This window comes from Melanerpes formicivorus, unplaced genomic scaffold (assembly GCF_026170545.1).
Source record: "Melanerpes formicivorus ecotype bairdi unplaced genomic scaffold, bMelFor1.0.p_v2 SCAF_5, whole genome shotgun sequence".
Classification (NCBI taxonomy): domain Eukaryota; kingdom Metazoa; phylum Chordata; class Aves; order Piciformes; family Picidae; genus Melanerpes; species Melanerpes formicivorus.
The window spans coordinates 19,566,517-19,592,032 of record NW_027142357.1 but is presented as its reverse complement, the minus strand read 5'-3'; the positions used below and the strand labels follow the sequence as shown (position 1 = coordinate 19,592,032).

The 25,516-nt window shown below is 44.4% G+C and overlaps 1 protein-coding gene across 2 annotated transcripts in view; it reads left to right on the top strand.

Annotated features, from left to right (window-relative positions):
* The window catches only part of MAP3K20 (mitogen-activated protein kinase kinase kinase 20), an 89,870-nt gene extending 73,171 nt beyond the window's left edge, over positions 1–16,699 (top strand). For both annotated transcript variants that reach the window (XM_068138558.1, XM_068138559.1), the window contains 4 exons: positions 8,962–9,078; positions 10,622–10,696; positions 11,724–11,874; positions 15,225–16,699. In XM_068138558.1, the coding sequence (XP_067994659.1) occupies positions 8,962–9,078; positions 10,622–10,696; positions 11,724–11,874; positions 15,225–15,904 (1,023 nt within the window). In that variant the 3' untranslated portion in view covers positions 15,905–16,699. The remainder of the gene's footprint in view (positions 1–8,961; positions 9,079–10,621; positions 10,697–11,723; positions 11,875–15,224) is intronic.
* The last annotated feature ends 8,817 nt before the right edge of the window (positions 16,700–25,516 follow it).

Below are 25,516 nucleotides of genomic sequence, written 5' to 3'. Positions count from 1 at the left end.
GGTTTGTGACATGCCATCTGAGAACCTTTTTTCTTAGTCCTGCCTTCCCCATGACTTCCTAATTGATCCTCTCTGTTCTGTGTGCTGTCAGGCCCTTTCCTAAGGAAGCCATTCCCTCTGTGTGTGCAGGCATTCCTTCCCTGGTATCTGACCTGTGCCCTGATGCCATCCCATGGAATGTGCAATTCGTCACCTGAGTTTGTCTGGGCTGGAAACTGTCTGAGATCTGCTTATTAGCCGATACATGCCTTTAAATATGTTGCAGCTAAGCCAGTTTTCAAAAGTGGACTGGATGGAGGAGATGGAGTGTTCAGGCAGGATGCTAGGGCGAATGTGAGCATGACAGTTTGCATTAGACATAACACTAACAAAGCCTGATGTGGTACATACAATATAGAAAATTGGGCTGGCTTGCTTCTTCGGAAATCCCTGGATGCAATCTTCTAGCTCCCCTAGAGGCTGCTTTAAGCCAGCTAGTGCTGCCATCTCAATTTGTTCCAAAACGAGTTGGAGATACTGGGTAAACCAGGATTGAAGGGTTGAAACGTCTTTTACTGTACCATTTTTGTGAAATAGTGCTGCCTGTTCATGTAAAATTCGGTCAGCAGAAGCACCTGGGGTTGTACCTTCCGCCATCTTTACAGCTAAAAATCTGGCCTTGTGGCAAGGATCCTGATGAATACATTTCAGGATGGCATTTGAATGTTCAGCCTTGTTCTGCACACTGAATGAAATGCTGACTTCCCTGTTCACTACTTTACCAGCCTGAGATTTGTTATCTAATTTAAACTGCATCTTCCAGTGGGGTTATGTTGGTTTCCACCAGTCATTTCATTACAGTTTCCTTCCCTTTTTAGCTGCATCTTTGGAGGTGATGAAATCTCAGTTGACCTTTGTGCTCTCTGAATGCATCAGGAGTGAGCACCGCAAGGCTAACCTGTTTTTTAGAGGTTTCTTTTCCAACTTTTGTAGTTCAAGTTATGTGGTTAGTTTAATTTACTTCCTTTTAATGACCTTTCTGTACACAATTCTCACTGAGCTGAAAGGTGATAGATTTAGACATTTTTTAATATGTTTTTGCACACACACACACACACACAAGGGGGGGGGGGGGGGGGGGAAGAAGAAAAAAAGAAAGGGAAAAAAAAAAGGAAAAATAAAAAAGAGAAAGGCACACACCAGTTAACTCCAAGATACCAAAGACCCTTAAAAAAACCCCAGAGCCTGGTAATTGTGGCTTGATCTGATTCACAGAAGTGCAGAGGGAATTTTCAATGGCTTTCTTATCCTAGGAGTCTCATTAAAATTTCCCAATCAGAGAAAAGTGTCTAAGCTGTGTCAGCTCCACACTGATGAATCACCCAACCCTTTAAGATGGACAGTTCACAGTCTTTTAGTGTCCTGTTGGTGCGTTCCTTAGCTGTGGTCTGCAAAAGGACACACTTCACCATGCCTTTGAATGTTTTCATTTTTCACCAAGTGTGGCACAATCTAACCTGTATCTAAACACAAGCCTTGAAGCTGGCTCACCATTTTGCCTGATTTTTCCCCAGTTATCTCTCCCTCCATTTGACAAGGTAATGAGTGCAGCCCTTTCAAGACCATCTGCTAACTGCATGAACTATTTTCTAGCCTTGAATATCCAAACTGTGATCTATTCTAATGCTATTATTTAAATGTGTGGTACAAAAATGAATATAATATCAAAGCTACTTTGGAGAGACATTGTGACCAACTCTTCATGTGGAGAAACCTAGGCCGGCAAAATGTAGACAGTACCAGACCAAACAGTACTGAAATAGTTGTTGTTACTGGAATGCAGCTTCACAAGTACTTGAGACTATTAGTGCACCTTCTGCCTCTCCACCTTCCCATTAAACCTTTCTTTACTTTCTTAAAAGTAATTCCTAGTTTAGACAGACATATAATATTACCATTTAATTTGGGGTGTTAGGGTGCTCCTCACATTACAAATGAGAAAAAAAATGGCCAAGTTCTAAAATTTAAAAATATCAAGAGAAGTGTGGCTAGCAGGTCGAGGGAGGTGATCCTCCCCCTCTACTCAGCTCTGGTGAGACCCCCCCTGGAGTACTGCGTCCAGTTCTAGAGCCCCTATTACAAGAGGGATCTGGAGGTGCTGGAAGGTGTCCAGAGAAAGGCCACAAGGATGATCAGAGGGCTGGAGCACCTCTCCTCTGGGGACAGACTGAAGGAGTTGGGGCTGTTCAGTCTGGAGAAGAGAAGGCTCTGAGGTGACCTAATTGTGGCCTATCCAGTATCTGAAGGGGGCCTACAAGAAGGCTGGGGAGGGACTTCTCAGGATCTCAGGTAGTGATAGGATTAGGGGGAGTGGAATGAAGCTGGAGGTTGGGAGATTCAGGCTGGATGTGAGGAGGAGGTTCTTCACCATGAGAGTGGTGAAGCCCTGGAATGAGTTGTCCAGGGAGGTGGTTGGGGTGCCGTCCCTGGAGGGGTTTAAGACCAGGCTGGATGAGGCTCTGTCCAGCCTGATCTAGTGTGAGGTGTCCCTGCCCATGGCAGGGGGGTTGGAACTGGATGATCCTTGTGGTCCCTTCCAACCCTGACTGATACTATGATACTATGATATGATTTTTGTAGTTTGTCAGCCATACCTATTCCTCATGCTCTGTAGATATTTTAAACTACTTCAATAAGTAAAGCTGGCAGAGAAATAATTTTTTTTCTGACCCTTCCTTTGCAAGATACTTGCAAGTACTTTCTAATGTAGTGGGTTTTAACCTTATCTCAAAACCTTATCTTCTGAATCCTCTCTCTTTAATTATATCTCAAAACACAATGCTTTCACTACTAAAGGGTAATAGTTAATGCAAGGGTAGCTGGCACCATTAAGACCTGGTTCACATAGCTGGCTGAGGAGGTGGGTCAAGTTTAGGGCAAGTGATCTGAGTTCCTCCTGTTTTATTTCAAACAGGCTTTTCTAGACCACATAATGATTTTATGTATGATGGAGCTGGTATAACTCCACCACTTCCACTGGGATTGCTCCAGATGTGGCACCCATGTGTAACTGAGGTCAAACTCAAGCCAATGCCACCTTTTACAATCCTCGTGTAGGCATTTCTAAGCCATAGATTCCTATCAGAAATTATTCCACAATCCTGAAGAGGAATACAAACTTTTCAGTTAGGTACTTTGCTAACTTGACTTTCTAGACTTTTTAATCTCAAGCTTTATTATACCTTGGCCACTCTGAATTAACTTGCTGCCTTCAATATATTGTGACTCACACATAAAACCTCAGTGAAGGATACATCTGCAGAAGGCCAGACAGGTTCCCAGTGGTCCATAGGCTTGGCATGTCCTCTCCAGACAAAAGCCTGGAAGAGGGGCCTCAGCATGCACAGGACGTGTTCTGTGGCTGCAAGCCCCTGTGTGTGAAGCATAGCCTCTGCATGTCTTGCCCTGCTTACTGGTGGTAATGTGGTGCTTGCACAGCTCCAGTGCAGTTCTCACAAGCAGTCTAATGGGAAATGCCACTGGAGCCCCTCACCAGGGCTGGGGCACACAGTGTGTGAGGGTACCCAAGTAGCCCTCACAGAAGGGACTTGTGTTTTTTCATCCTTTACAGTCCCACTGTTGCAAGCAGGCTGGTCCTGTAGATGATGATGCCACCAGTGACTGCAGCGATCCTCATTGGCTTCCGATCACATGGCAAAGAGCAGCTTTTGGTAACTGCTATAGCACGGGCCAGGACTGCCATTAACGCAGAACCCTCCATCTCAGCTGCCACAACCCACTCTTTTTGGGGCAACAGCTCCCAGTACGTAGCAGCACCCAGTATTTACCATTCTTCCCCTCCATGGAGGCACAGAGCTTCATAGTGTGGAATATTAAAAAAAGACACTGCCAAGGGACAGATATTTTTGGTACCACAAATGGTCTGCATAGATGCTAAAAAGGCCATGTGCTTCTGCAGGCAAAGCTCCAGCCAGTCAGTGCCTGTTGCCCTGCAGAGTGAGGGCTCCAGCTTTCAGAGGAGGCACCCAGGCAACTGATAACATAAATATATCTTTTGCTTGCTTTGTTTCTGTACATTTTAAGACCATCTCTCTAGGAAGGCCTCCCCTCCGCCCGTTTTTTTCTGCCTGCACAGCTGAAACAAAACCGGCGGTGGAGCCACCTTCTCTCACTGGAGCCTGGCTGGCAACAGCCTGCCCTGACCTGAGACACCAACCATTGTTAAGGGTATAACACATTTACATATTTTGCAATAAAACATCAGTTATTTGCATTACTGTGTCAAGTTTTATTTGATTCTTTCACCTAAAAATGACTCATTTTCCTTTCTTGTATTTTAAAAACCAACTACTCTAAGCTTGTTTGAGAATAATCAAAAATTGCCCATTTAGCTAGAAGTCATTTTCTTTTCAAAAGGCAAATGTTATTTAATCTTTCAGCTGTTCATTGTGCCATCATAAATACTTTCTTTTCAGCACAGTTGTGGGGACTGAAATGAGCCCACTAATTGCCTCCCATTTCGACTGACATGTGGTGGTTTAGTGGAAAGAGAACACAGCGGGGAGAAGGAAATAGGAGGCTGAGAAAATGAGAGCTAATTATTTTCACTGCCTCATGTCAGGCTCTGTGTCAGCCTTGTTTTTACAAACTGGAAGGTTTAGCACTAAATAAAACAAACTGGCGTCATGTTTTTATATACTGGCAGTGTCATGGAAGCAGCTGCACATCTCAAAGACAATATAATGCCTGCATTCGCATGGACACCATCTGACAGCCACTGTGAGCCACTGCTAATGAGGATATCACAGTGGTGCCAAGTGAAAGGTGCTGAATTATGTATGATTCTTCATCAGTGCAGCAATAGTCCTGTACATCATTATGAGACATTGTTTTGCTGAAGAGATTAAAACATTCTTAGTTCCAGACCCTGCAACCTATACACGCTACAAGAGGTTATTAATGGAATTTTTAGGGAGAGTTTCTTGTGGATTTCTTTTTGGTTAAAAATATCTCATGGGACAAAGCCATGGTGGGTCATGACACTATATATATAAAGAAGAGAAGCAAATTAACCATAATTGTGTTATCTTCCTTTAAATCCAGAATAATAAAATATAGTGTAGCAGGGTGATACATAATGATAAATAACCCAAGTGCTGTCACTAGATGTTCAACTCTAATGTCTTTAAAACAGCAGGTTTCAGCAGCTGAGATAGATAATAGCTAAGAATGTAAAGGAGCTTCTGGGGACCTAAATCATCAACATGCTACTACTTTTAGTACCAGCATGACCAACATTTTTTCATATTTGTTTCATCTTGTGTTACAGCTTGCTTTTCTTCCAATATCCAGTTGCCTGCTACAATGCTGCTTCCATTTTTTCTTCAGTCTTTAAAAAAGAAAAAAAAAAAAAGGTTTATTGCAACCACTGATTTAAACCCAAATTGTGGATTTGGGCTTCCTTTAGAAAAGATGTCTCCCCAGCAAGAGTTTTAAGCTGTTGTTGCAGGAGACATCTGTTGTTTAAAGCTTATGCCTGGTCTTTTTTTGTTGCAGATGTTAGTGCATGTGGGGTTAAAGGAGTGTTGTCACCACAGCGAGCTGGAGGCTTAATTTTTTTGAAGTGTCCTTATTTTCTGTTTCAAAGCTGAGGAGAAATGCCTCAAAATACATGTGTGATTTGCTTTTCTCTCCTACAGTCATTTGCAGAGGTTGCTGATTTATTAGCTTTGTCAAGGTGCTATTCGGAAATGTTCTTCACTAAGTTTTGCTGATCGTGTCTCTCAGTTCTGAAAATACTCAGAACAAATGAAAGAGAAAGCTGAAATTCTTTATTTAAATCAAAATCGAGCAGGTAAATATTAGGAGGTATTGTAATGCTTGAATTACAAGATGTCCTGGGAAATCTCTTTGGAAGACTTGTGTAAATACATTTATCAACCAGGTATTTTGAACAAGCCATTTCCAAATTACTTTCCCACATATGTCTGGCACTAAATGTAGTCTTAGCCTGAGAAATCTTGTGGCCCCAATTCATCAGAGAATTGAAATATTTATACTTGGTTATTCTAGCCAAATTTTTGCTTAAGTGGATGAGCATCTCTCTCCTATTTCACTGCAAAGTAAGAACCTAGAAGTCAATTGGAAAACAGGGAAATATGTCCCTTTCTGCAGCACACAAATCTGGCATTATTCACTGTGTGGCTCAACAAAATAGTTACCAAGTTTGTAGCCACCTATTTATCTTGGATATTTCCCAAGTGCCTTGATTCAGAAGTGACCCAGCTCCTGTCTTGTCTCCTTCCTTTTCTCTTCCCTTCTGCCTTTTCTATCTTTTTTTTTTTTTTCTCCCACCCTTTCCCTCCCTTTCTTTCCTCTATTTCCTTGTCTTTCTCCTTCCCACTGACAATTTTACAATAATGCAAAATGAAAACCTTTCCAGAGAAAATAAGACACGTATCTTTGAGTGACCAGAGAACTGTGGTAATTTGCCCTTCTGGTATCTGTGTGGTGTGGCTGGAGAAGACTCCAAGGAGGACTGAAGGTTTTGGGGCTGGATTTGAAGGGCGGGAAAGCGTCTTTCTTTCTCTGAAGCTGCAGTTCAGAGCCGAGGAAGGCGGTGTTTGTGCAGGGCTCAGCATCCACAGCTGCGTGGGGCAGCCTGATTCGTTACTGCACGGAGAGGGCTCCTGCGTACGCGGTGGATCTGACAAGGGGCTGGGCATTATTGGCAGGTGCCCACTGCCACGCAGACCCTGGATTCGCACAGCTTGTAAGCCTTTTCTTTAGAAACAGTCATTTGATTTATGGTTTTTTATTAAAATGAGTTCAAATTTGTCAGATCTGGTCTGTAGGGAGATGTGAGCGAACAGCACAAAAACCTGAGTTGTGAAGGCACAGGAACCCTGGCATGAGGTGCAGCTCTAGCTCTTGAGTGCTTGGCAGTGGTCTCACAGCAGGAGATGTGCTGAATTAACTGGAGGATAGTATTTTATGTCAATGTTTTTTTCTTTCCTTGGCTAGAGTGCTTTTGTAAAAGTTATAAATGTCAGTGAGCACCTTGTCTCTACTCTTGGGTTTGATCGCAATAGGGAATTCAGGTAGCATGAATTTAGGAAGTCCTGCAATAAAGTCCAGCAACAAGGACAGTGTGGGCAGGGACAGGAGCACACTTTGGGAGACAAGGAGGAGTCAAAGACCACTGACTAAGTTTGTGGCTTCACTGTTGCTGCTCAGTCACATAGCATGTGTGATTCTCAGTTGATACCGGGGCTGGTGCATCTCTTATCTGGGAGGAGAAAGGCATAAACCCGCGTTAGCTCACAACAGAAAAAGAACCTGCAAAGGGATACAGTTCATGATTAGGAAACAGACACAGGGTGACTTCGGTGCCTTATCAGGTTGCACAGGAAGCCAGTGACAGAACTGGAACCTGAACTCACTGCCTCCCAAGTCTCAGTGCAGTGCCCTTGACTGCTGGACCATCATTCCCATTGCTCAATTGCACACCAGAGCCATGCAAAAAACAGTTCTAATGTCCACTCTGCTCATAAAACACAGAAGCTTTCAGTGGGGACAGATGGACACACAGGGCAAAATGCTCTCATAAGCATAATTCGTTGTTGCTGTTTGGAAATAAATATACTCCAGTTTTCGTTTATCTTGGAATTGCCAATTGAATTTCTGATTGAAAGCTTTGAGACTTCTGAGGCTGAGCTGTTATGTTACTTTATGAGACACGCATGTGCAGACACTGGCAGATATTAGCCTGTGCGAATGGATACTTCATACGCTGCCCTACGTTTGTGTGTGCAAATAACTGCTTAGGCAAGCCTGTGGCCCATAGAGGCCATCTGTGTCCCCACTGAAAGCTTTTGACTTTTCATAGCAGAATGGAGGAGAATGTGAGACCACACTAGCCCAGAAAGAGGTGTGCAATGAACACAGACACTCCTGCACCCCCAGCAAGTCTGGAGGAGCTCCTGTCTCTGAAGGGCAGATCCCCTCCTCCCTGTATGGAGATGGAGACACTGCTTCACTGCATCCCCCTTGTCCCTTAGGGGACTGATTTTTGAAGGAGCAGTATCTAATCCCCAGAGCACCTGCTGGGCACACTAGCAAACATTGGCTTTGGTCCCCAGTGGGAGCCTCCCTAGCCACAGACATGAACCACCTCAGCCTGTGCAGGATGACCTGTGGGATGCTGCCAGAGCCATCAGCTTCTGCAGCCTCATACCTGTGCAAAGTGTTGGATATTGGCCCTATGTTCATCTTATGGGATTATTTAAGGATACCTTTCATTGCTTTCATTTATTAAACTCACTGTAATTATTTTCTAAGCTGAGGTTGCTTGCAATGGATAGTGCAATTGGAGGTGAGCAGAAGCTGAGGATGCTCAGTGCCTTGCTGGGCACTCAGTATCTGAAATAATCAAACTGTAATAATCAGCCCATTATTTGAGTGACTGTCTTAATGGTGTTTCACTGACCCTCTGGTCATTTATTCCCATGATTATTGGGAAGGTGTCCTTGGGGCTGGCTGCCAGCACTGACTGTGACCCTGAACACTACCCTCTGCCTCCACCGCCAGGTGGGTGTGCAGAGCTCCCATGCCACCCACTGAAATGGGCTGTCTGCCCTCCTGGGGACTTTCAGAGATCTACACCTCTGAAAACATTCAGACCTTTCAATGTGGTGACTGTGTCTTGGGGTGAGCTGAGAGGAAAGCAAGCAAGAGAACCCAAGAGCTTTGCATTATCACCGCTTTTACTGGAAAATGTGCATGTCCTAAAATGCATAAATGTTTCTTATCTTTCTTGTTGGATTATCTTTTTCCCCCATATATTGAGGATTAGGTTTTGGGTAGTTTTAGGTTTTAGTTTTGTTTCATTTGGAGGGGTGGGGGTGGGGGGGGGCTTATTTGTATTCTAACAATCCAGCATTCTTTTTTTACTATTCATAGGATTGTAAATGGAAAATGTACATGGAGATGGACGGGGATGAAATTGCAATAACCTATATAAAAGATGTGACATTCAACACTAACCTACCTGATGTAGAGATTTTAAAGATGACAAAGGTATTTACAGCCTTAAAGCTTTCACAAATTCACAGATCTCAAACAAAGACATTAAAATACCACAGCAGTCGACTTTTGTGCTTGCGGAAGCTCAGTCTCTTGACAGCTTTTAAATAAAATGCACATTTTAAACAGATTTGTATCATAATAGGAGGTATTTTGGTTCTCTTTTAAGCTGACAATAGTGTTAACAGTAGAAAAATAAGAGAAGGAACTAATTTATATTTTCATCTTTTAATTCCGTGTTATATCATCTGAATTTATTACCTCTTGCAAAGAAAAGAATATTCAAAAAATTGCTTTCCTTTACAAGAGAAAAAAGTGATTTAAATTTCCAGTTTGAAACTTCATGGATTGGTCTGGGTCTTTTTTTCCTTCTCTCCTTTCTTTTTTCTTTTTCTTTTTTTTTTTTTTTTTTTTTTTTTTGACATGATTTGAGAACTTTTATGTGGTTCTAAAACTCCCTCTTTCATCCAATGATGGGTTGCAGAGACTGAAACTCATCATCAGACGGTACAGCACTGAACATCTGCAATTCAGTATCACTGGGCATTGTACCTTATTTTAGAACCTGCCTGTAAATAGCTACAGGCCAGCATTTAGACAGCTTTTACCATAAGCCTCAGAAAGCTTTGTTAATGCAGAGGGCATTCTGTTTGCGGTTACTTTAATTTGGCTTCATTTAATTTGCTGTTATTTTAATTTGGTTTTATTAATATGTTCCATTTGATAATAGCTAACAAAAATAATTTCTGCATTAAAAAATGCACAGCTTGGTCACCAATTGAATGCTGCTTTAATGTGCACTGATAAAAAACTCCAAACTCCTCAGTGCTTTAAACTGTAAATTTGGGGGGTAAAATTTTAGGATAACATTTGGTTGGTTTTATTGCTAAAGGAAAAGCTGAAAGTTAGATTCTCAACAGACAGAATAGGAGTAATGAAAACAGGAGTATTTACAAGTATTTACCAAAAAGGATTCTCATATTTAATTCATGCTAATACTTAAACAATTTTTTTTTCCTAATTCTTATTATTTTGTTGCAAAACAGTGTTCTGTTTAATTTTCATCTTGGACCTTTTTTTTTTTTTACTTGAAAACAAAAAAGAAAAGGTTGAAAGCTAAATAAGCCTAATAGCTAGATACAATAACATTCACTTTTCACATACTTCATCATTTTTATGTGCATCAGGGAATATCCCCATGAATCTGTAGGTGTTTGTTCTTGCTGGCATCTGTAAGTCTAGCAGAAAAGCACCTTGTACATGTACAAAAAAGGAAAAGATTTATGCCCCACGAAAATGTTCCATGTGGTCACCTACTGTCATTTATAGAACTTTCTCCTCTGTTTCCTTTTGTAAACAAGGAAGTAAATAATTAAAAAAATATATTGCTTCATCTCATAAGATTTTAAGAAAAGTATTGCTACTAACAGTATGGAAATGGATGAAAAAAGGCAAATGTTGAAAATTAGGTGTTTCAGAAACAAATCAGGAGAGGAAGAGTACCTTATAAAACTCCCAACATGGTTTTTTTTTTCAGCCACCGTTTGTAATGGAGAAATGGATTGTGGGGATAGAAGAACATCAGTCTGTAGAATGTGTTGTTACATATGAGGTAAGCTCAAATTAAAAAATTGGTTTATCCAAGATAAAACCTACATGGGAGGTGTAGAAATAGCATCCTTTGGCTTTGTTATATCCTATAATCAAGTCTCAGCAGCCTGTAATTCATTGTAAAATCTAAAGTTTAGAGCAAAAGCTGAATGAGGTTTACAGAGAAAGTGTCTTCAGACAGCTGCCTGGGACAGCTATTTTCTCAAGGACAAAAACTCCTCTTACTTGAAGTGTAATGGTCAGTCTTGTTTACATTGCTTGAAGAGACTGTTTCTTAGTTTTTCAATGAAGTGCTAATTAGGAGAGCAGCGAAACGACAAGAAGAAATAAAATTAAAAGTCAAGAGTAAAACAAGATAAGGTAAAGCTTAGAAGATAATTGAATGTGATATAAATTACCCTTTACAAAAAGAGCTTGCAGTTATTTACAAAAGTGTTTTTGTAAAAAGACTCATGTAGAAAGACTCATCACAAAGAGGCTAATAATTGGGGTTCTAGCTCTGTCTGGAGCAAGTATTCAAGTCGTGATGGAAAGACAGGGAAATAAATCTGGGACCTTGCTTGCTTGTCTCAGAAGTGAAGAACAGTAGTTTTCTTTCAGTAGTCATAGGAACTTAACAGCAAATTGAAGAGATTGATTGATATTCCAGAGAAGTTTTGTGGAAGGTGGCCTCTGCAAAGATACCTGTTTAGTCCTGCCTCTTTTAGCAGAAAGCACTGCCCGTTTGACGCTCACATTTATAGAACTAGTAAAATATATTTTGTCTTTGTAGATCTTTCCACCGCTTGGTGCATGAACTGAAACAGTTATTCACTATCACATTTTTAGCATAATCACAAAATACCAGCCAAAATTATCCAGAGTCTAAAAATACTTGAGAACTGGCTAAGTGGTTTTGCAAAACAGGCTCTATATTGCAAACACTGCTGCAGCCCTGGCATTAGTGGAACTTCCTTCGCAGGGGGTTGCGTATTGTTATGTCCTCAAATGTGTTATGTCCTTGTGTGTGTTGTGTCCTTCCTGAGCAGAGTGATGTTAGAGCTCCCAAAATCACCAGGCATATCCAAGCTATCTGCTGGAGCAAGGTGAAAGTGCAGGACGAGGTCGAGACAGTACAGCTCATAATCCAGACCTCACTTCCCAACTCGGAGGGGAACTCACGGAGCAGATCCAACTCAAGTAAGTCAGTACCTGCAAACCTTGTTGATGAAAGCAATCGTCAGTAAAGCAGCATGCTGAAAGCAGTCCATGGTGATTAGCTACAGATCTTCAACAACAAACATACAGCTCAGATCCTTTCTCCCCCAAAACCTGAAATGCTTCCTATATTCCAGCAGTAAGCAGGCTTAAATCCTGATGCTTTTTCATCTCTTTCCTTGGTCAGCTTTGAATCAACCTTTCAATCTCCTCCAATGACCTATAGCCCAGTCTTCTTCCCTTCTCTGTTGGCACTGGTGTATGTGTACCTGTCCATGGTAGCCCTTCCACAATGGAAGGCCTGCTGTTCTCCAAAATCTCCTTGTTGACACTGGACTGAAGGATCAGCTGGCACATCTGCCCTTCTCCTCCACATCTTCCCCTCTTCACCATGACAAGAGAATGCTCAGCTTTGTGGAGCCAAGTGTATCAGCATAGCAAAAGGATTTGGACTGAATTACAGCACTCACACAAAGCATGTAAGGCCTGGGTTAAAGATGTGTTGGATGTCAGGAAGGCATCTGCTGGGAAAGGACAATCTCACACATCTCTACCCTCTGTCTGTTTGGAATAATAGAGTTTTCCACATCCATTTTGTGGATTTGGGGAGCCAGTGTTTTCAGCAGCTTTTATCCTGGCTTTCTCTCCCTGCATCCCAAACTCAGAAGGACTGCTTCAGCCGGCTCTTTCCTCCTGCTTTTGGCCACCCAGAACATAGGCAGCTTTGCACAGATGTGCTTGGATACAGGGTACCTCTTGGAAGAAATGTGTGGGTGCAGATTACCCTTGTTCTTACAGGGGGGACACATACCAAGGCTGTAGCTTCAGAAGCACATAAGGAGGCAAAAGGTCCCCTATGGGTGACACACTGTTTTGACAGGTACATGCTGCCAGCCTGGTGGACTTCATACGTGCACCTGACATCCCACTCTGCTGTAAGGAAGTGTGGAAATCTCACTGCACTCTTCTGAAGATCAGCATGCCTGTTTGAGGCATCCCTGACTCATCATGATCTGATTTCTGGAACAGTGTTTGTTACAGCTTCTGGGGCTTGACTTGTTCAGTGAGATACATTTAATAATGCAGTGGGCTCTAAAGTGCAGTCTTCATTTCCTAACTAAAGTATTCAGATCAGTTGACACTAGCACAGATCTGTCTAGAAGATCTGCTGTTCCTTTTTGTAATGGTGTTTGTTAGCCAAAGCTGTTTTTCTGACTCATTTGACAGTAAAGCTGCAGAAATGTTTGGGATGGGACAGCTAAAGGGCAACACAGGAACTGGAACAAAATACCAGCCAGCAGAGGGTGAACTTCTGTGATTTTGTGTACTACTGGCAGATACAGAATGGCCTTGTGAGTTGAGAGGTGCTAGATTTAGACTAACTACAGACATCTAAAACAGGTGTTCTCATTCCTAAACAACTGTGATGGTTCTGCAACACAACCATGTTTTGTAATGCAGATGGGACCTAGAGCATGTCCTAAAAGATATGTCTTCACTGTAGCTTAGCTCTGCTGATGGAGGTTGCCCTAATTTTGGGGTGATAAGCTATACAGCTATACCGAAGTATGGTGTTGTATCTTCACAGGTTGGCTCTGCCACAGTAAGCCGAGCAGCTTTCGTTTTTCTGCAGTGAGCGGTGGGAGAGCTTGTCTGTCCCTCTGGCACTTGGAGAAGTTACACGTATTGTCAGCACCCAAGTGAATAGGCACAGTTCAGAGGAGGTGGGTTAACACCCAGCGTGAAAGCTGTGCCTCAGCTAGCAAACCTTCTGTCTGTCTTCTTTACCAGACCACCTACCCCAGATTTAAAACACCACCAAATCCAGACACAAAGGTAAGGGTAATACCTGTCTGAGGTTAAAATAACCAGCAGTGAAGGTACTACCTCTATGGCCTACCATACAGAGCATTTAATTCAGGGTACAGAGTTGGTGGTCCAGAGACCATAAGAGGGAGAACCCTCCAGCTCACAAGAGGTCCCATAGAACATATGGGAGCTCCCTGCTGGGCAACTGGTCCCTGGGCTGGAAACTGCAGCTAGCTATAAGGAGCAGGGACAGAACAGACTGAAGCTGTTGAAGGGAGCACACACCCACACCCGTGTTCAGGACAGCATCAGCACTAGTACCACAGGGGCATGTGATACGCACACAAGAACTGAAAACAAATGAAGACCCAAACTCAAGTCCTGAGCCTTTTGCTTTCAGGTGATGAGGTCTGTGTTTTACATTCACAGCCTCAGTTAGGAGGTCACAGGGGAATGGCAGAGCTGATACTCTTGAGCAAGTATATTTCAGCATGCATGTTTCTTTTGAAACTATGACTTTCAAGGAGGTTAAAAAGCAAAGAGGCAATTCTCCTGTCTGTGAAAGGAGGTTCATCTTGCAGTGCAGCCAGAGCTATCTGCTGTGGTGATGTCACACTCTCACTTTGGCAGGAAAGACAGTTTCCTTTTGATATATTTGACATTAAATTGAAGTGATTTTTACTCTCTTGGGATTCAAGCAAAGTCTGGGGAAAGAAAAATGTAAGAGACCATCCATTACATCTTAAGAGGAGTAATCCTAGCTAGGATAGAGCCACTACCCAGCTCCCACAAAACCCCACAGGTTGGTTGTGTTTATGCTGCTTCAAGCTGGCAGGGTTATACTTTCATGTTGGAATGATATTAGCAGTCTTTTAGGACAAATCATTCAAATCCCCCTACAGCAAAATTATTTAAGCTGCTCCCCATGGGTTTTCAGTTAAAGCTGCAGCCTTGGCTAAGAGGGATTCCTGGTCCCTGCACTACCTATAAAGTAGCACCACCTCTTTCTCCACACTCAGCTACAAATGGCATGACTATGACTGTGCTGGCTGGGAGACATGCAGGCGGAAGGTGATGCTGCAGTGGTGCCAGCATTTTGGGGTGCCACTCCATACCTGCTCTGGAGGTCTCCAGGCTCTTTTGCAATGAAAGCTGTGGAGAAATCTGCTAAGGCTACCAAAAGCATCAAAGGATTTAATAAACTGGAAGGCACTCAGGAGTGGGAGCCCACCTGATCAGCTAAATGAATGATTCAGTAAGTGTCTTCTAGTCTAAGCTACATAATCTGCACTGACATCAGTAATATTTGTATCACTTCCTATTTTAAAAGCCTAATGTTGTGTTCAACCACAACACTGAATGTACTCAAACCTAGGAGTATTTGCTGCGAGACTAGCTTGAGATACGCTGAGGTTCTTCTGAGAGAAATTCTGGTACATAGCCTCACTCACACCTTTGGTAAACCAGAGAGTGGTTTTCCATCAGTTCACAGAGATCTGACTCCATTTTGATTTCCCTGCCAGGTATCGACAGCCAGTGGATGGAGACGCTGCGGATGAACCAAATAGCAAAAGCTGTTTCTCTCCAGCACAGCCACCCCCACAGCCCAACCACTGTCACCCACTACCTGCCCTACCTTCGCAGCCAGGACACCTATGCCGCTGCCGTGAGGAGGACACGTGGTCCTGTCACCTACCAATTCACGTCAATCAGCCACTCCAGAAACTCCTCTCCCCTCTCACACAGTTTGATGAGAAACCTCTCGAATCTGCATATGAACTCGAAAGGCAGCAGCACTTCCAGCACAGCTTCTGACACGCCTCCAGAGAGGGACAGGTCTGCCGGCAAAGGCAGAAATGCATCTCACAGCGCGAACTCCCGCAGCTCCTCAGATGGGCGGCGTAGTGGGACCAGCTCTCCAGTGCCTGCCCAGCACTCAGGCAGATCCTACAGGACTTCCTCGCCAGTGGGCACCCCAGCCTCCCAGCACCGCAGGTACACCCGCAGTCCCCTCCAGCCCAAGGCCATTCCAGGCATGCCCCCGCAGGGGGAGAGTGAGCCTCGGAGGGGTGAAGCGGAGAGCAGAGTCAGTGAGGGAGGCTGGATAAAGGTGCAGCATGCAAAGAAGCCTCACAGGCAGGTCACGGGCAAGCTGGCGAAGGAGAGGCCCAAGGGGAGCTGGCGTGGCCGGAGGACGTTCTGAGCAAGAAATCTGTCTCTCTATTTAACTGAATGTTCAACCTGGAGAAGATACTGCCTGCTCCTATTTAATGCTCCTATTTAATTCACCACCCTGAAGCCGGAACGCCATGTCCCTCGTTGGCCACTGAGGCCTGCTGGTGGAAGGGGAGAGCTGCCTGTTCCCCCTCCTGTCACAGTGCCAAGAAACTTAGTTTGTTTTTCTGCCCTTCGTTTGGCTGTTCATATTCTCAGCTGACCTGATAGCCACTGATCTGCTTAATATTTCAATGATAAAACCAGTATGGCACAGCTGGGTGCTATAAGGGAAGGTTCTCCATTTCATCCTTAGGGAAGGAATTGGGCTGCTAAATCTCCCCTCACCCCATATATGTCTCCAGGCACCAAGTTCAGCTCTGAGCAGGGTCTCCTCACTCTGTGCTGTCAGCTTCTCCTAGGAATATATGAAGAGGTCATATTTTTACCATTTCCAGCTTGCCAGCCCCTGTCAGGAATTTCTCACCTTGGTCTTTACTAAAAGCTCCAACACCAGCTACTTGACACCACTGAGCACAGTCTGTCACATACACAGTTGTTGTAATAAGGAGAAACAGAATCAGGCATTATTCTTTAGAGGGAAAAACTAAAAATAGAGGGAGAAAAAGGCATTGCTTTTATCATAGTTATATCTAACCCCACTGAGGTCTATGATAATATTTACCTCTGGGCAGCAGGCATTTTTTAATTGAGTTTTTAAATGTGGTCAGACTGTGTTGCTTTTGTCTTTCAGTCTTCAGGTAATAAAGACAAGGTCAGCAAAGTTTCTGATTAATGTGGTCTTTAGCTCCACTGAGAACAAAGACACAGCTGTAGACTCACTTTGTCATCAGAAAGTTTGTTCTTGGCCTTTTCACTCCAAGTTGATTTCACACAATTAAAAAAAAAGAAAAAAGAAGAAAAGAAAAAAAAGGGGGGAAAAAAGAGTTAGGGTTTCCCAAGATGCAAGAAGGGAAAAAAAAAGGAAGAAACAGATAAAAGAAGCTGAACCCAAAGCAACACTTGGTACCCTCTGAATGCCAAAAAAATGTGAATTAGAGAAGCCTTTGAACAAGGTGCTACATACCGTCTGTGCCAAACAGAGCCTGCTGGCATACAATTGTGAGTGATGCTGAAGGAGCTGCTGGCACATCACCCCCTCAGTGACCCCTATCACCATAGCCCCATCACTGAGTATTCAAAAGGGCATGTAAATTCCTGGCTCCACACAAAGGCCACTCCTGGGACTATATGTAGCTCTTTTCCCTCTGATTTCCACCAGCACTAGCAAGGGCTGAGCCCCATGGTGGATTTCCCAATACGTACCAGAATGAACTGGGACTCACATTTCATGAATTCAGGACAGGATCCACCAAAACCACCAAAACCAGTGGAGCAGGACTCAACTGATACCATGTGTCAGGAACTGAATCTGTGTCATTTAAGCACCTTTTACTCTGACAACAGTTAAAAGCAGATAAAATAGTAAGGGGCTGCACAGGAAGCTCTGTGGTAACAAAGCATGCTGCATTCTTGTGGCTTCAAACTAGCTGAAAGTCCATTAGTAACTCATCTTCTGGCCCTGGTTTACTGAACCTGACAACTAATTTGGGGCATGTGGACAACCCACCCTGGGATGTTTCTCCATCACAGCTTAGTGGGAGACTGGGATTTTGTGTAGACTGGGAATCCTTCCCTAACATTTCTTGCCATTTTCCACATGGGCTGGAGGATACTAGCTGACAGCAACCACACCAGAAAGCATTTGCTAGAAATGCTTTGTTTTAAATTTTGGATATGCGTCTCAGGAAGCAAGATCTTGTTTCACAGTTGGGCCTGCACAAATCCTTGAAAAAAATTGCAAGAATTTGGAAGGGTACATTTCTCTTCCAAAGTAATGAGGATTATGGTGTGGTTGTACAAGCCTGGAAACAAGGCCCTACCCAGCAGATACTGTGGCCAGTGGTGGCAATTCAAGATTATATCAGCTGCCTGTGGTTGATTGTCAGGATTCCTCTACTGTTTGTAAGCAATTTAATGCTGTGCCTAATTTTAATCTGCAATGTACTATCTGTCCCCATCTGTTGTATCAAAGTGTTCATTAGCATTTAAAGGAGAAGCAGATGGTATTGATCACACCTATTAAACAATCATATAATAGAAATCTCTAGGTTAAAGCAACAGTGAGTGAACTCATAAGAACAACAACAAAAAAATCTCAGTAAGATCTAGTTTTCCATCCCATTTTTATCATTCTTAATGTGGCTACTCCCTATCTTGGTACTAATTCATAAGTCAGAAGGTGCTTACCTTTTCACTTCCCGGTACTTTATGAAGCCAAGCAATTTGTTTCCATTTTTTACTAACACACAGCTAGAAGATTGTGTACAGCAATGTGGAATATCAGACTGTCTTGGGCAACTCAGCAAATGTCCTCTTCAACATATTCATCCATGATCTGGATGGAGGGGTAGAGTCAGTCATCAGCAAGTTTGCAGATGACACAAAGTTGGGGGCAGATGTTAGTCAGTTAGAGGGTAGAAAGGCTCTGCAGAGGGACCTCGACCGACTGGACAGATGGGCAGAGTCCAATGGGATGTCATTCAACAAGTCCAAGTGCCGAGTGCTGCACTTTGGCTACGGCAATCCCATGCAGAGCTACAGGCTGGGGTCAGAGTGGCTGGAGAGCTCCCAAACAGAGAGGGACCTGGGTGTGCTGATTGACAGCCACCTGAATATGAGCCAACAGTGTGCCCAGGTGGCCAGGAGGGCCAATAGCATCCTGGCCTGCATTAGGAATAGTGTGGCCAGCAGGAGCAGGGAGGTCATAGTGCCCCTGTACTCTGCTTTGGTTAGGCCACACCTTGAGTACTGTGTCCAGTTCTGGGCCCCTCAGTTTAAGAAAGACATCGAAACACTTGAACGTGTCCAGAGAAGGGCAACAAGGCTGGTGGGAGGCCTTGAGCACAAGCCCTATGAGGAGAGGCTGAGGGAGCTGGTATTGTTTAGCCTGGAGAAGAGGAGGCTCAGGGGTGACCTCATTGCTCTCTATAACTACCTGAAAGGTGGTTGTAGCCAGGAAGGGGTTGGCCTCTTCTCCCAGGCAACCAGCGCCAGAACAAGGGGACACAGTCTCAAGCTGCGTCAGGGGAGGTTTAGACTCGAGGTGAGGAGGAAGTTCTTCACCGAGCGAGTCATTCGTCATTGGAACGGGTTGCCCGGGGAGGTGGTTGAGTCATCGACCCTGGAGGCGTTCAAGGGGAGATTGGATGTGGCACTTGGTGCCATGGTCTAGGCATGGGGTCTGTGTTGATAGGTTGGACTCGATGATCCTCGAGGTCCTTTCCAACCTAAGCGATACTGTGATACTGTGATGTCTGCTCTTTGGAGAGGAGCCATGCTGCATTTTATTACAGATTTCTTAAAAGTCCGTTAAAGCTAATCATATTTAGGTACTGATATGCCTAGGTCTGCACATCTGCACACTGCCCCCCATATGTACCCATATCCTCAGCAGTGCTACACCCTCCCTCCACAGCTGACTCCAAGTGGCACAAAATACCATTGCTGTAAAGCAGCCTCTTGTTTTCCTAGCTCTCCTGTCTCTTGGTCTTCATGTCCCCATGCACTGATGTATATTTAGGTTCCAAGAGCCTGTAAAACTGCAGGCAGCATGTGAATATGAGACTCTCTGGAGCAAAAAACCATTGCCTGGCCCTGCAAACACAGACCACTTTTCTGTTCACATTCAGGCAAGGTTCAAGGGGGTTTCCCGCATGCAGCATGCTCAACACAGCCAAGGATATTTCTGAAAGGAGGAGAGCTGCTTAGAGGACTTCTGTAGCCACTTACCTGCCTAGGTGAGGAGAGGATGAAATGGCAGAGTAACCCATCTGTCAGCTCAACCTCTCACACAAGCCTGCCTTTTCCCACGGAGCCTCTGCTAATTCACAGAAAGTGATTGTTGCAGAGGTGACAGCCTCACTGGACAGTACAAGGGGCCCCAAAATCATAAACAACCCCAGGCTGTTCCTCCCCTAACCCCTTGTGACATGAGTACACCATCAATCCATCCTGGGGCAGGAGAGCTGCAGAGGTCACTTTTTACGGCCTGGGCAGGAATTTCACCTAGTTCAGTGTTTGATTTGGGAGGTGCTGTAATATCTCTCTCACGACATTTATAGTTGTTGCTTTGGCCTCCTATTGATTTCAAAGCATACACCAAAATGTTATGTCTGTGCTGTGCTCATCAGGAAGATAAATGGAAGTTATGCTCAGCGAGGGGAGATGGGGTGGCCATTCCTTTTCACTGGGGAGCCTGGCTGTGGGAGTTTCAGCCTGTCCAACTGGTGCCACAGTGCAGTACCTCTGTGTTAGAGAGGAACCTAGTTCTACTGGGTGGGATGGGACGTCCACAGGTCCTGATCATCACGTGCTGATGCTGCTGAGACCTTACTGCATCAGGGGAGATGCAAGTTCCTGTCTGCGTGCTGATCTACACCCAGTTTTCATTGATGCCATGCCAGTAGACAAAACACTGCATGCTCCCAGGAGCGGTTTGCAGTGCTAGCATTCATGTTGTTGCTGCTGGTTAATTATTTCTGTAAAATGCTAGGGAAAGCAAACCCAGTTCCCGTTCAGCTGGGAGGGGAGAATACACATTCACACCTCTCCCTGGTGCTGCCACTGCTAATGCCCCATGAGAACCTGTTTCCTACTTGGCATTAGTGTGAAACAGGGATGCATGGTTTTGGACACAGTTTACTTTTTAAAGAAAATATTTGCTGCTGCACTTTTGCTCTTTCTAACCTCCTCCCAGTATTTCCTAGCAATTGGCCCCATGTGACAGCAATGCCACCCTCCCTGGACACACAGAAAAATCTTATATGCTGACCACTATATGGAAACTTGCTGATTTGATTTAAGGAGCAGAAGTTGTCCAAACCCTCTGTGTCCCACTTCCCTCCTCACTCTGAGCAACAGCCTCTGTCTGGGGCACCTCTCACCACTGTCTTCTCCAGCTCAGCTGCTGAGTATCAAACCCTCAGTCAGTGTTAAGACCTTCTATAAACTTGCTGCCAAGAATACTGGACCATGCATCAAAGATAAGCACTTGATTTTTTTTTTTTATTGCACTAGAGAATGCACTTTGCCCTAATTATTATTATTATTGTCACTTGAGGCTGGGAAAGAGGGGCAGTTGCTTTTGTAATTGTGGAAAACCCCCAAACCAAGAGACTTCCTGACACCTTGCATCACTAAAATGGAAAAAAAACCAGAAGTGTCTCTGAAAATTACATCTGGCAGAATGTATCCTTGTATGTGTCCACCACAAAAGGGTTTTTACATAACTTCCTTATCTAATTAAGTGCTAAAGCTTAGCAGTTGAAGCCAGTTTGTTGCAAAAAGTTAGAGGTTATAGAGGAGAAGTCTATTATGGCAATAACACTAATAAGGGTCTGCCAAGACCATATTTGAGTACGTGCAACTACAGGGCATTTGTGATGAGCATCTCAGAGGACAGAGGAATGGCACTAGGAGGCAACAGCAGCCTGGGGCTGCTCAGAGCCAGGGGTAAAGCCTGTGGCCCCTCTCTGCAGCTCCCACCCCAGCACCTACACTTCCCCCAGCCACATCCCACTGTTCTCAACCTCATCACCCATCTGCCCTCAGAGTTGTTGCCTCCCTCTAGAAGCTTCATTTAGGTGGTTTCACAAGTGCTGCTGAACTGCAGACATGAAAACTGTTCTATATAAAATTAAGAGGCTTGATATACCTGGTGCTCAACAAGCAGTAAGCAAGCTAAGCAAAGCAAGGAATTCATTCAGTATTTCCCATTGGCAGGCAACTCTTCAGCCATCTCCAGGAAAGCAGAGCTCACATGTAATGGTCACTTGGGAAGACAAATGCCATCACTCCAAACATTCCCCTTCCTTTTTTTTCCCCAGGTTTATTCCTCAGGGAATTATAGGCCTGTTAGCCTGACCTCAGTGCCAGGCAAGATCATAGAACAGGTCATCCTGAGTGCAATCACAGAGCACTTACAGGATGGCCAAGGGATCAGGCCTAGCCAGCATGGATTTAGGAAGGGCAGGTCCTGCCTGACCAACCTGATCTCCTTCTACGAGCAGGTGACCCGCCTGGTGGATGTGGGGAGGCCTGTGGATGTAGTTTACCTGGACTTCAGCAAGGCCTTTGCCACCGTCCCCCATAGCAAACTCCTGGCCAAGCTGTCAGCCCATGGCTTGGACAGCAGCACTCTGAGCTGGGTTAGGAACTGGCTGGATGGCCGAACCCAGAGAGTGGTGGTGAATGGTGTCACATCCAGCTGGCGGCCAGTCAGTAGTGGAGTCCCCCAGGGATCAGTGCTGGGCCCCATCCTCTTTAACATCTTTATTGATGATCTGGATGAGGGCATTAAGTCTATCATCAGTAAATTTGCTGATGACACCAAGCTGGGGACAGGAGTTGATCTGCTGGAGGGTAGAGAGGCTCTGCAGAGAGACCTCGACAGGCTGGACAGATGGGCAGAGTCCAACGGCATGAGATTTAACACATCCGAGTGCTGGGTTCTGCACATTGGCCACAACAACCCCAGGCAGTGCTACAGGCTGGGGTCAGAGTGACTGGAGAGCAGCCAGGCAGAGAGGGACCTGGGGGTACTGGTTGATGGTAAGATGAACATGAGCCTGCAGTGTGCCCAGGTGGCCAGGAGGGCAAATGGCATCCTGGCCTGCATCAGGAACAGTGTGGCCAGCAGGAGCAGGGAGGTCATTCTGCCCCTGTACACTGCACTGGTTAGGCCACAACTTGAGTACTGTGTCAAGTTCTGGGCCCCTCAGTTTAGGAAGGATGTTGACTTGCTGGAACGAGTCCAGAGAAGGACAACGAAGTTAGTGAGGGGCTTGGAACACAAGCCCTATGAGGAGAGACTGAGGGAGCTGGGGCTGCTTAGCCTGGAGAGGAGGAGACTCAGGGGTGACCTTATTGCTCTCTACAACTACCTGAAGGGGGGTTGTAAACAGGCAGAGGTTGGTCTCTTCTCCCAGGCAGCCAGCACCAGAACAAGAGGACACAGTCTCAGGCTGCACCAGGGGAAGTTCAGGCTGGAGGTCAGGAGGAAGTTTTACACAGAGAGAGTGATTGCCCATTGGAATGGACTGCCCGGGGAGGTGGTGGAGTCGCTGTCACTGGAGGTGTTCAGGAGGAGACTTGACAGGGTGCTTGGTTACATGGGTTAGTTGATTAGGTGGTGTTGGGTGATAGGTTGGACGCGATGATCTTGAAGGTCTCTTCCAACCTGGTTTATTCTATTCTATTCTATATGCTGAGCATGACATCATATGGTATGGAATATCCCTCTGGTCATCTGTGATCAGCTCTCAGCTGTGTCCCCACCCAATTCTTTGTGCACCCCCTGGCCCACTGACTGGTAAGGTGGTGCAAAAAGCAGAAAAGGCCTTAACACTGTGCAAGCACTGCTCAGCAGTAACTAAAACATCCCTGTGTTATCCACACTGCTTTTAGCACAAATCCAAAACATAGCTCCATACTAGCTACTATGAAGAAAATTAACTCTATCCCAGCCAAAACCAGCACAACCCCTCATTATGTTTTGTACAGTAGTGTTAGCCACTGGAGGGGGACATGAACAAATACATATGCTTGATCAGATCTTTTGCAGAAACACACCTTTCAAGAGAGAGAAAAACAATTAGTGTGGGTTATAGGTTACCGATTTACAATTTACATCATAAATCAATGTCTGATTATTTTAATGCAAAATGTTTTATGCATTTTATTGCATGAACCGTTTCAATAACACACTATAATTTCCTCAGATGAAGAGGTGATTGGACAGCTCTTACAGAAATTTTTAATTACTGTCATTAGTGGCTGCAATCTTATTCTTTTCTGTGGAGCTAAGATACGTGTTACTGCATTGTGCTGCAGGTACTCTGTGGGCATAAGAATCCAAACTCTCTCTTTCCTCTGAAATGCCTGCACTTATAAAACTGCCAAAGTGCAAGTAATTATAGCACTGCACAAACATGCTGGTTTAGGCAAGTAGAAATGTATTGCCTCGATATTGAAAAAAAAAAACCAACAGTCAACTGCAGCATAAAGTGTGTTGTCCACAGCTAAGACAGGAAGCACATAGCAGATCCAGGGATGGAGCAGCAGGAATCACTGCTGTGTTGCAGTGCCAACAGCCAGAATCTGCAGGGTGACATAGGGGGCAGCGCTTGTTCTTCCTGCAGACCAAAGGTCACATTACTGTTTCTGACAATGGAGCTATTGTTGGAGGTCCACTTTCATGCTACTGCTTGAAGCTTTCAATAGGTAAACAATTTTGATTCCCACAGATGGATGCAGAAAGCGTTGCAAGCTCAATCTACTGCACACCCCTCTACACTATCAGCTAATTCTCTTATCAGGTCTTCCAAAGGCTGCTACCATGTACTAACAACTCACTTCAAGGAGTGGCTGGGCAGGAGGCGGCATGGAAAGGCTACAAGCACTGGACAGGCAGGACCCAGACTGGGAGATCAAAGAGGCAGGGATGTTTTCTTCCACTCAAGTTTGCCTGATCTGAGTTAAATGTGGCTGAAAATGTGCTGCTTGCTTGGATTCAGCCTTCCATTTCCTCACCTGTAGTAAATAGCTGGATGTAGGACAGTGGTGCTGGCTATGTCTCCACAAACATTAAGAAACTTTTTCAATCATGGTAACGCCAATTTGGAAAGTTTGTTCCATCAACCCACCAAGGACATCTGGGCCCTGCAGAATGCAACAGAGGCATAAATGGCATGAAGATGGAAACAGGAGAAATGACAGCAGCACAGGTCACAAGAGCCAGCTCATGAGCTACATACCTTCATTTTCTGGTACCCTGCACTGTACCATAGAAGAGAACCCCCTGCCCTCCACATACTTCCCATGTATCTTTTCCCTGTCCTGCCCCTTTCTCTCCAGTCCTCTGTAAAAGAAGTGAGCTGACATACACAATTTTCAATAAAGTAATTTTTTTTTTCACATAGTAAGAGAAAAGAAGCTGAAAATACAGGTCACAAAATGTCCTGTGTCCAGTTTCCTGCTTTGGGCTATTAATTTTAAAGCCACTTGACTTTGAAGCTCTTTGAAGAATGCTGTTTCCATTAAGGATTAAATGGAAAATTAGCTGCAGTCTGAAGTTTGAATTCAGCTAGATCCATCAGTACTCCATAACATTTCACATGATGCTTTTAAAAACTGTGAAGGTTGGCCACTTTTCTAGTAATATCCTGATAACCATAAGTCAAGATGCTAGGGGCTGTTGCTGCTGAGAAACTGGATCTCTTCTTCCATGTAAGTAAACTAGTATTTGTGGTTTGTTTTCTGAAAGACATAAAATTACATCAAAATTCAAGAAACATTCACTGTTTCCAGTCTTGGTTGGAAACCATCTGGGTGGAATCCTCCACTACTGTGGATTAGAAAGAATTGAATGTGGTCTGGTCTCTGGAGAATGATGTTTAGTTCACATGCTTTTGTGCGTGCACTGAGAAGCCAGTGGTGCAGGTAGGTATGTAATTATGGGCTTATTTTAAATGGAGATTCT